At 40.3% G+C, this 12,394-nt stretch overlaps 1 protein-coding gene across 1 annotated transcript in view; it reads right to left on the bottom strand.

The window, feature by feature from the left end:
- The window catches only part of lrp6 (low density lipoprotein receptor-related protein 6), a 47,378-nt gene that overhangs the window by 34,175 nt on the left and 809 nt on the right, over positions 1–12,394 (bottom strand). The window contains exon 2 of the mRNA XM_058417391.1: positions 9,696–10,095. Within this exon, the coding sequence (XP_058273374.1) occupies positions 9,696–10,095 (400 nt within the window). The remainder of the gene's footprint in view (positions 1–9,695; positions 10,096–12,394) is intronic.

The raw sequence follows: 12,394 nt of genomic DNA, 5'->3' as shown, positions 1-12,394 counted from the left end.
TGACTGGTACTTGGAGCTATTCATGATTCCCTCCACGTTCACTAAAGCCCCAGTTCCAGTGCCAAAGCAAGATCCTGCCACCATCATGCTTCACTGTGGACACGCTGTTCTTCTCCTGATGTGTGTGTGTGCGCCAGATATACTATGATGGCCAAAATCTTCAATCTTGGTCTCTTCAAAATATAACACATTTTCCACATGATTGTGGGAGAGTTTAGCTGAACTTGGATGTTTTTTCATCAGAAATGACTTCATTCTTGCCACCCTGGCCCAAAGCCCAGACAGATGAAGAATACAGGAGATAAGTATCGCACACAGGGAGCAACCAGTACTCCCCAGAAAGGGCTGCACCTCCTGTAATATGTACGCTGTAGTCATCTTGACAGCCTCCCTGACCAGTTTTCTCTGTCATCTCATCAATTCTGGAGGTATGGCCTGTTCTTGGTAATGTCACTGTTGTGGCTTATTTTTGTTCAACTTGTTCACGAATGTCTTCACAGTGTCCAGTGATTATATCCAATGCCTTAGAAATTGTTTTTAGCCCTTGCCTGAGAGATACCCTGGAACAACGAGATCCTGCTGATGCTTAGCGAGCTCTTAGTGGCCTGTGGATCTTTCAGTAGAACAGCTGAGTCACTTCAGTTGAACACAGGTATGTACTAGCTACTATTTCTCATGGGCCAGATGACTGGTGGATTCTCAACTTAGCCACATAGCCAAATATTTTTAGTCACTTTGGTTTTAGGTCACAATTTAAACACCGACGTTGGAAATGTTCTGATATGATTCATCTTTGTTTCATTTTTCTCCCATCAAAACAAACTGCTGTTTAAGTAGGAGTGGAAATTTTATATCCATTGTAAACATTCGTCTCGGTTACAGCTTGAAGAAGGGGGTGTGGTCAAAAACATGTACATCATGATGTACGCTTATAAAGACTGGAAGCAGGCTTCAAATCTACAATGAGGCAAATAAAAATCATCTAGGTTCATTAAAATTGATTATCTTTTTGCTTTTTATTTCTATTTCCTTTTACCCGCAGCATTTGAAGATTATAGGCTGATCAATATAATATAATATATATATATTTTATTTTTTTAATTTTTTTTACAGGAAACTATGATCATGCTAAATGATGCCGTCATCTAGGTAGACGGTACATACCGCCATACATAACATTCTTTCCCAGACAACAGGCATGTGCTGTAATAAGTTTCTTTTTTCATTTACAGTGAACATCACTGCTCTGAAACACAAATCCTGCATCACAAGTCATGGCCTAGCTGTACAAGTGCTTTCACTTTTACTCGAGTTAGTTATCCGGATCGGTTTTACTCAACTCATTCATTCATACTAGTAGCAGTCGGAGTGGTAGCTCCTTTACTAAACGTAATCCGTATTGTGGAGTAAAAGAAATAATCGAGTATTGGATCACACAGATGTGCTAATGAACAGGTTAACAACCTCCCAACCGATAGACTGGCATTCCCAAATAAGCGGATTGGAGAAAACAAAAACCTTCACATGGCACAATGCTTAAGCTTCACACTGTTCACGGCGTGAGCGGCCATGTTGATTTGATGTCACACTCTGAGGGGGGAAGGAACGGCTAGTTAAGGAGACTAGCTCATTTTCACTAGTTCTCCCTGCCTGAAGGTGGAGAACCTTGTCTTGAACTCAGCATTATTACTGTATGCTAGCGAGACAAAAGAAGCAGACACATCTGAGACACTGAGCAAACAGGAGGATACACCGTCACAGATTAAACACAAAGACTCTAGAGACGCTCACACGACTATAAGGAAGATGTTTTTCGCTTCCTGCGATCTCAGTTGTGACAAACAGCAAAGTGGATTATATCACAATAGGGGAAAGAGCTTGAGCGATAGAGAAGCACCAATCTGCAATGAACAACAGCTGGCAGAACAATAGCGCTTTGTGGAGAACACGCAACCAGTAAAACTGGTATTCTGGAAAAGAAAATGAGGAGGAATTAGGATTTGTCAAGTCACAAATAAACAAACAAATAAAGCAGATCTCATTTAAGGGTACTTTTACTACAATGAGCCAGACGATGCTGTGTGTGTGTGTGTGTGTGTGTGTGTGAGAACTGCTGTACCACATCTAATTTTTGCAGTCTACTGCATATGAGAATTGTTTAAGCTTTCACAAAATATCTTAAAAACACACGAGCAGCCATGTTGATTTAACATCCTGAGAAGGAATTTCTGCTTGAAAGGGAATTTTCTTTTGGTTTTTCAAAAGTGGTAAGTAGGAAATTACTAGCATTGGACGTGATTATGGAACCTTGGCATCAGTTCATCAACCCCACACTACTGAGACAATGGCAAAAAATCAAGCCTCACAAATATATACCATCTTATAAGGCTTACAAGGCCAGGTGCTGGGAGGTTCACAGCTCAGGCTATAAATCTTCCTAAGGCGGTTTTGATTTATTTTACTGTTTCTTGTTCATCGTTTTGATTTGTTTTGTTTTCAAATGCTGTTGAGTAAATCTTTAACCGGTGTTTCCCCAAAAATCATACGAGATAATGACGACCTCCCAAGTGTAGTTGCTCCTAATTCTGCTTGTTAATCTCATCCAGAGAAAACAACACGCCTTATTTACAGCTGGAACTCCACACGGGGTCGATGGGATAGAGATAAAGGGGGAGGGGGAGAGATAAAGGAAGAGAGCGGAGAGATAAAGGGGAAGGGAGAGAGAGAGAGAGAGTGGGGGAATGGGGGTGAGATAAAGGAAGAGAGAAGAGAGATAAAGGGGGAGGGGCAGAAACATTAAGGCTGTGTTGGTGGTGGCTTGCAAGAGTTAATTTGCGAGTAATAGCACCGGTTTCAACCTCAGGAGGAAAAACCATGCACGTTTACACGAAAGAAGATATCTTCTGTTTGTTAATGTTAGATTATGTAAATCTCACGAATAGCTACTTCACCCGAGCGGCCATGTTGATCTGATATCAGGCTGTATACGGGGATGAAACCGCTAGTTGAGAAGTCTACCCTGGGTCTGAACGACAAGCCGAGAGAAAACTTTACTGCAGCAGGGAATTACAGGTTGTAACTTTGTCAAGAACGCAGCAGGATGCCTCAATCAGCTGAAGTTCATAAGTGGTAATTCCTAACATACGACAAGGAAAAACTGCCCCTAAACGTGGAAATCCTACTCGGGAAATCGGGGAAGGTCTCCTCCACCCCTGAGTTCAGCAAGTGACATCAAATCAGAGTGAATGCTTATATCAAACGTAACGGAATTCTAAATGAGTTATACTGTATATGCAAGTATTCGATCAATAACATGACATTTATTAGAGGGCTAAATCTGATTCGAGACGGAAAATATGCACCACTCATCATAATGTGCTGGATAACTCATTAATAATAATGTGGGGAAGTCCATTACTTTGTATGTTGAACCCATGGCGATCAAATAAATTATATATCTGAGTTAAGCTGAATTGCAGCGTAAATTAGCCTTTTGCACACGTCTACATTTACGAATGTGGAAACAAAAGCAGTATGGTTTCCAGGACTCATTCATAATGACAGTAAATTAAAGACAGCATCCACACCAAAGTTCCAACAAGAGTTCATAAGGGAATGAAATGGTTTTGTGAAAATGGTCAGAATGTGCATTAGTAGATTTATTTAAGAGGCAGCACATACATCTGTTATCTGGCAAAATGTTTTAGATAAACTCAGTAAAGCGAGCAGTGTGAGGTAGACGCTACTCCACATCACGACTACCGCAAAAATATCATAACATCAGTTTTTAATAACTATTCTAATCACCATATGATCACATTCGTTCTGGACCTTTAAAACTGTACGTAAATTGCTCACAGAATCCTTCGTTTTATTGTTCAGTCATTTATTTTCGTTGGCATTCTTGAAGATGCAAAAAGCACCATTTCCTTAGCAGCTTGTGAGGAAGTGTTGTGATGCATGTCTTATATGATTGCAGTACCATGATCTGCAAACGAAATGGGTTCAGTTCACGCGATGAAACTCTCAGCTCGGGATGGAACATGTGGTTCTTGTGAAAGGTTTCTGGATACAAGGCTTTACCTCTCAAAAAAAGCATAATCCAGTTTGTACAGGCGCAGATCCAGTACTATCAAGACTGGAGCCAAACTGCAACACAGAGACCTAACAGACCATTTAATCGTCTGAAATAACTAGGGGAAAAAATAAGAGAAGTGATCTGAATAGACATCTCAAATTAGTGGCTTTCTGACCAATGAGCTGTCAGAAAAGCGATACAGAGCGGGTAACATCTCTGCATTCGACTTTCCTCGGAAACAGGAAGCCAGAGCTTCATTTTCGACCGCAGTGTGTTAAAATGCTAACTACAAAGCTAAAAAAAAAAAATCAACACGGTTTGTGAAAAAGTGTTCACTACAGATGTTGATTTGACGTCACTTCAGGTTGACGGGACTGCCTGAGTTTCCGAGTCAAGATGATGTTTTCTTCTTTCTTTCCTAGCGAGATGCTTCTTCACAGTTTTGCACCGGCATATCGGGATCTAATACAAACACTGGACTGTTAGAGACTGCAGCTGACCCTTTGTTAATGTGTTTATTGCTGTGTCCCAGAGACAAAATGAACAAAACCAACTCACTGCAGTCCAAATAAACAGCTAACACTAACCTTGACCATTAGCTAATCAGGGAATATCATCTACAAGGAATCCACTAGAGATGAGCGACAGAAGGCCGCTAGCAGTTTTAGCATTAGTGAATGAGGAGAATTAGTGACTCATCATCTTTTCACATATCAGTAGATAAAATGAAGAGTTTGTTTCATAAGGTTTACAAATAAACGTTTTTTTTTTCTTCTATTAATTAAGCTCTAGATTCTCTCCTAATTTCTATCCTCGTCCTTCACCATCGAGGGAAGGTTTTATTTTTCCTCTCCTCTAACATGCATGGCCTAAAGTCAAAGCTAAGACGAATATATTCTGAGACACTTCTCTCTTAAATGGATTTATTTTTTTTAAATAAGGCTCTCAAATTCCTCTTTCAGGTTAAAAAAAAACCCTGCCTCCTTACTTTCCCAACAAAACACTAAGATCTTGTAAACAACTTCTTCTATCTGTCCCGCGTCATCGTACGTAGACAAAAGGTTGACCGAGACTTTTCTAAACTCTAAAACATTCCCCTCTTTCCCATGAGGGCCGCTCTGTATTCCGCTATTTATAAAGCTTATGATGATGTTTATTCATATAATGTTATATGATATTATTAAAGTGTTGCACTTTGCATCAGATATGTTTAAATATGCTTAATAAATAAAATCCTTTTTATTTATTTTACTAATTTGCTCTGTGAAATTTTCCCGAAAAAACAACATATTTCACCTCCTCACACAAACTGTTGTCACGAGGTAGAAATATTTATGTAGTGTACATTTATGTTCATTCAAAAACAAAGGAAAAACAGTTCTTTCTGAAATATCTATGAGAATATACTCGGACTGTTCAGATGAACAAGCCGCTCTAGTCGCTGCTCAACCACACAGACCTCCGATTAATCTCAATAAGACGACCGCTACTAAAGGCTGCGCTCCCATCCTCGAGAATCACATGGTCATTTTCAAACTGTGACAAACCCCCGAAGAGAAGGGCCAGCGCAATGGCGTGTGCTTTTGTTTGACGTGTTCCCTTTCACGCGTGCACAAACACCACGGCTTCGAATTAAATCAAACTAATGAATAGATTAATGGTGGAGAGAGCCTTTCATCTGCATGCTCGCAAATTTACATGCAAATGCATCTCTCGCTTTGGAGATGGGCAAATGAGAGAAAATTGAAAAGGTGGACATGATCATGGGGAAACACACACACACACACGGACATCCAATGATGTAACTGTATGATTTTATCAATGGATGTGGTCCAGCTCTCATCTTCCATTTGTTTGAGAGGTTTAATTTCCTGCACACATGCAGCCTATTCATGCGTCCATCTCGGGGTGGGCGACGGGAACCTCTTAGAAACTAGTGAGCGATTAAAACAGAGCGCGTATATCAGGATATAATATATATATTTCTCTACAAATAATGACTCTAAAGTATAAATCTGATGAGGAAACCCTGTCTGGGAAAACTGATTTCTGATGCGGATTGATCGTCTGTGTTTGGATGTGCTTCATGTCAGCCTCGTTACACAAGATAATAGGGGGCGGAGCTTCGAGAACATGGGCGGGAATCAATCATCAGAAACCTAATCTTGGAAGACTAAGCTGAACTAATGCACTTTTAAACACAGTCAATTACAAATAAATACATTTTGTCGTCATTTCGGCTGCTCCCTGTTCGGGGTCGCCTCAGCGGATCGTTTGGTCCACAGGTTTCAGTTTGGCACAGGTTTTATACCAGCTTCCCTTCCTAACGCAACCCTCCCATTTAATCCAGGCTTGGGACCGGCACTGAGAGTTAACTCTTCGTTGGCTGGGTTAGCGCCCTGCCTGGGAATCAAACCCGGACTGCAGCAATGAGAATGCGAGATCCTGCCGCTGGACCACCAGGAGGCTATTACACATGCATACATACATACATAAATAAATAAATCCACCACTCAGACGTGGCATCCTAAGCACTTTAGGAACACTGGTTAGGAAACTCAGTTACACAATAGACAATAAACAGCAAGATCGCCGCGTCAACGAAACACGAGGAATTTGTTTAACCACCGACGAAGGCACTGTAAAGAGTCTGTCAATTTCTAGATAATACATATCGTGCATGTGAACCACAGCCAAAAAAACAGCGCTGAAATAAACAAATGCGTTTGGAAAAGGCAGACAAGTAACCGCTGGAAAGACATCACTGAGGCGAGGGTCAAGGATATAACACACATCAAAACCAAAATAGTTTACCCTTGTTATGACATCCCCCCCCCAGTCCTTAGCTGTATATACAGAATGCTGACACAAGCACAAGAAAACACAAAACTCTAAAAATGTAAAACCAGCTCGGCTTATGTATTCAGCATTTAAACACACACTCTTGTTGATCATATTTCCCTTTACTGCGATTTTTAAATATTATGAAGATATTAGTAGCGGTGATGCACTTTATATAAAGACCCATCCTTCATTAGCTCATTTTTAAAAAGTTATATATCATATAATCTCTATTTCTATATCTGATTTTTGCAAGAAAAATGATTCGAGTCTCCACTGTGTGCTTTGTTTACCATAAAGGTGCCATGTGTACAGACACAGGAAGCACATGATGGCATGATCCAGTATTTCTTCAAGAAATCTAATCCACAAATTAATATACATATATGAATATAACGATTTTGATCTACTGGAGTAAGAGACACTTTACTGTAACGGCACATGGCTGGAGTTTCGTCCTACACACACAGCGTACATTACGAGTTCAAACACAGGTCAGCTAGTCTTTAATGATGTGTTGACATGTCCAGCCCATAGCTACCTCTCCAGGATGAATGATACTTGCTTCTAACTATGTGTTTGCATACACAAGATGGCTGCTGTGCGTATGAACCAAACTTGTTCGGAGCATCGCTTCAGAAATTCGGAAATGTTGTGTCTCAAATCACACATGTCTCTACCATCCTAAACAGAGCACTAACACTAATGAGGTTCCCTTAATGAGTTTTAATTAATATAGCCTTTGAACTTTGGTGTGTGGATTCGTTTTCTGGATTTTTGAGAATAAACACGAAAATGGTTTATTCATGACAACAGCAGAAATCTTTAAAGAAAGACAGTGCTCCAAATCACCAAATTCAGCCGCCTTTACATCTTCCGGACTCACATGAGATATGCAGGTGAGTGTGTGAACAATGCCACTGCCTCTTTAAAGTCACGCATCAAGTATAAACTGGCATTCGAAAGCAATGGAGCAGCATTTTGGTGTGTATGTGTGTGTGTGTGGTGGGGGAGGTCTGAGAGGACCACTAGACAGGAGTGTCATGTTACCCATCAGGCTTTTGTTCTGCCGTGGGGGGTGGAGTGGAAGGGAAACACTCGGATTACATCCGCACTCATCCGGTTCCCGAGGTTTGCAGTAGTGCTCACGGCTCAGGTAAAAAAAAAAAAAAAAAAAAAAAAAAATCACAGTTCGGAAACAGCAGCTGCTTTCAGGAGATGCTTAAAAACAACTAATCGTGAGCTAAAACAGCATATCTATGAACTTCTACTTTCTGGAAAACTTAATAAAGCCCCCGAAAAATCGCTTCCCATTTATCTAGAATCAGGATGTTATAAAAATAAAAATATTTACATAACGAACAGAATTTCCTTGAAACTCGTCGTCAAAACATATCACTCAAAATGTATTCCTAAGAATTATAGCACCTCTGAGGTTTTCACCCAAAACAGACAACAGCGAAGTGTTAAGGAGGAAAAGACAACATCATCCCGAGTGTACGGCTGTTTTTCTCCGGTGAAAGGAAATAAATAAGCTCCAAAACAGCAGCATAAAGGAAAGCTGTGCTGTTCATCCATGTTTCAGGGTTACACTGAAGTCTGATTTCACCTTCATTATTTATTATTTTTTTTAACTAAAATCTGTAACCTGTGTCCTCTACGTGTTCATTTATTAAACAAACTCGCTCTTTTCCCACCTCAATCAGACTTCCTCCTGTGTCGTACAATGCAGAATTACAGAAAGCCTTCAGGAAAATACACTCAACTTATTCACTCACACGAATGACAAACTAATCATCATTCTTCTTTTCTTTTATCTACACCAAAATTACTGACTGTAAATCTTGAACAACGTATTTTGTCTTTCTCCTTCCACGGGAACGCCGTTACTGCCTTTACCCATGCCCCGTATCCATGGGGTATTAATATGAGGTTGCACATGTAAAAATCTCTTGAAGAAAACCTAATGATCTTTCAGGGATGTTGACCAGCACAAATCAGGTTCTGGATCTTTCCAGAGACATTTATCTGCAGTGAAATTATAACATATGACCAGACCAGCTGAGTGGCATGTATTTCGTGTAAGGAGGGTTACAAAAACTCAAATACACACTTGTATAAGTTCCATTCCAAAACACTCCACCGTGTAATCTTACCTACACACTCTCTCTTTAAACTGAAAACAGTGGAAAAGTGCTTTTTCCAGTGTTCTGGATAAATAAATCAATCGTTTATTGTGATAGGTCTCACCAAATTTGAGACCTGGGTTCACTAAGACTTTACACGAGTCTTAGATTAAGTAGGACTCGTTTCTAAGGAGACACTAGGGTATGGGTGAACACGAGACAAGCAAATACCTGTAGCTTCCTGGAAATACCAGTTGAGAGAAACTCGTGCTCTACACAAAAACGTGGTTTTCAGGCACTTTGGAAAAGCTAGACAAGCAAACACAATTCCAAGCTAAACAGCAAGGACTGATTTCCTTTCTGAGAGAGCGTACAGCCATGCTGAATGGTCTACATTCTGCTCTGTCGGGCTGTTGAGAGTAAACTAGCGGCTGACAAGACAAAACATGCAGAAAGTTCAGCTCTTCCTGAGCACTCGGCACACTCCGTAATCACAGCGGCCTGCTGGTCTAATCCAGAGTAAACTCTATCTAGGACTAGAACTTTACTGCTCACAATTCTTACAGCATTAGAATATTTCATTTGTAACCAACAAACAGAGCTGCAGCATGAATACAGAATAAATAAACAGTAATCATTTATTCACTCACCCTCTGCTCGGATCCAGAGCGATCGCTCTCGGCTGGTCCAGATCCTGCCAGAAAAGAACTTTCCTGAGCGTACCGTCAAGTTCAGCTACCTCGACTCGGTTCGTTTCTGAGTCTGTCCAGTAAAGTTTACTCCCTAGCCAGTCGCATGCCAAACCGTCAGGTGAGGCCAGACCCGACACCACCGTGCTCTGGGTTCCAGAGCTCGAGTCATTGAAGGCGGTCCGTTTGATGGCCTCATCGCTCACATCGCTCCAGTAGATCAGACCGTGGCTGTAAACGAAGTCCACAGCCGCCGCGTCCTCCAGGCCGCTCACCACCACTGTGGCGTTGGCGCTGCGTCCCAGGGCCGCGTCCACCAGCCGCAAGTCGCGTCTGTTGGCGTACAGGAGGAGAGGCACGGCTGCAGGAGAACAACACAACAATGGGATCATGCTCTGAACTACACACATTTCATTTCTCTTCCTTACGAGGCAGAAAACATCAAAAGAGCTCAAAGAAAATCCTGACTGTTTAGTAATGTGTTACTTCATTTTCTTTAAGAATTACCATCTTTATTCAAATAGCAATTACAAACTGTTGAAGCAGATTTGATCAATTACTCTAGGATATGAATCTTTAAAAATGATTATAACGACACCGTTAAACAATACAGTTAAGCTGGCAGTCTGTTAGGAGCCCTACACCCCGAGATGCTGATCATGTACATGAGAAATTTCTAGAAAAGTGATTATGTAATAACTTTGTCACATCTTCATATCAGTAAAACTCAGTAAACAAGCACAATGGGTAATATTACAAAAATATCAAATATTTACACAGCCCACGGCCATTTTAATGCTTATTACATGCAATTTTATTCTTCAGAAATACATTTACTTCCATTCAGCTGAAAAATGGACAAAAGTTGATGTGACCCCATGATCGACATTTACAAATACATAACACGTGTGGTGCAACACTTTAATTCATGCCATCATTTTCCAAAAATTTACCTGGTAAATTCTCACACATCATCGCTATCTATCTATCTATCCATCCATCCATCCATCCATCCATCCATCCACTATCTATCAACTTGGAACAAATGGTGTCATCTGTACGGTTGTCTATTTATAGAGCACCTATACGCAATGAATCACAATAACGGAGGCAAAAACCCCTCTGCTCTGAATGACACTATATATTTATACGTTTCCATTTACACAAACAAAAGCCACTATGATGTACATGACACTATATAATAATATGTAATATATATGTAATACGTCTAAGCATTATCTACCATATCTAAGCAACACATGAGTATGTGGAACATCTGAAACACGTCACGCAGGGTTGAAACGAGAAATGCATATGAGAAGACCTAAACTAAGAATAGGCAACGTGCGACGCCGCGTAGATAACATCGATTCGCTTGGCATTTTCTGATGAGTGGCGACAACGCTCAGGTGTCAACAGAGTTCGAACGCACGCATACACCCATGAAAAAAAAGGTGCACTCGACTAAAGCAGACACATTCCTTCTTCTAACCAGTTTTGGCCTCGTCACCAATAACTTAACTACCTGACTTCCTGTGAAAGTCGGCCCATTTATTTCCTACGTCTGGGGTTTTTTTTCCCCCCGGCTCGTATTTATTCAGCTCTGAAGCAGTCTGACCTCGAGAACTTCCTCGGCTCTGTAGCGCGTACCTCCACAGGGTTTTTGGCACCGACTCAAACCTCAGTTTGACACATCGACCACTGCACACCGGTGCGGCGCTCTCCAGGGCAAACCCTCAGCTCTCGGCCTCCGGCTGCCGGGATGTTTTTTTTTTTTTTAAACACGGGGGATTTCCTTTTCCAAATATTTAGAAATTTGCAGAACAGCAGGACAACTCACTGAAGTCTGTCCAGCACCCTTCACTCCTTCTGCCAGACTGTAAATACAGGCCATTCTGCCCTTTTTTATTCTAATTTTTTTTATAGATACTTAATGCTTGGCTGTTGATAATATTAGATTTGAGACACTCTACATATTTGTCTCTTTTGAGGTGTGATGTTCAATTAAAGGTAGTCTGGGTTGTCTTTAGTGAGAAGGAAAAAGAAACTTGGTCTGTAAACTATCATACAGTAAATATAAACTGATTTGTGGTTAGAAATATATTATATATATATATATATATATATATTTACTTCTTTAGTATCATTAGTGCCTTGACTGCAAACAGTAAAACCTATGTGGCATGAAAACATATCACACAAATAACCATTTTATACGACTAAAGCATCATTCTGGGCACATTTTTAACAAATGACAAAATATTAGAAACTATGTACTTTGGAAATATTTACACAAATCTTTAAATAATATAAACCAATCCCCTCCTGTATGCTGACCATCAGGTCAGTTCAGGGGTTTGTTTGTCTGTTTGTTTGTTTGTTTACTTTCTTTTTTTTGGTTCAGACATTTGTAGTAACTTTAAACATGTAACTAAAGAAACTTTACAAATAAGGAAAAAACTTTTAACTTGAACAGGAAAGTTTTCTTTCTCTCTCTTTTTCTTTAGGGTAAGCCACGCCATAGTTTTAACCTCTTACACAAACTACAGGCCCAAATCTCTCTCTCTCTCTCATTCACTCACTCACTCACTCAAATAAACAAACAAGAAAGCAAATAAATAAATAAATAAATAAATACATGAGGCCCAAAGCCACGTTAC

The sequence above is a fragment of the Hemibagrus wyckioides genome, linkage group LG19 (assembly GCF_019097595.1).
Source record: "Hemibagrus wyckioides isolate EC202008001 linkage group LG19, SWU_Hwy_1.0, whole genome shotgun sequence".
Lineage (NCBI taxonomy): Eukaryota > Metazoa > Chordata > Actinopteri > Siluriformes > Bagridae > Hemibagrus > Hemibagrus wyckioides.
The sequence above is the reverse complement of the archived record's forward strand: the minus strand, read 5'-3'. Positions and strand labels throughout refer to the sequence as shown.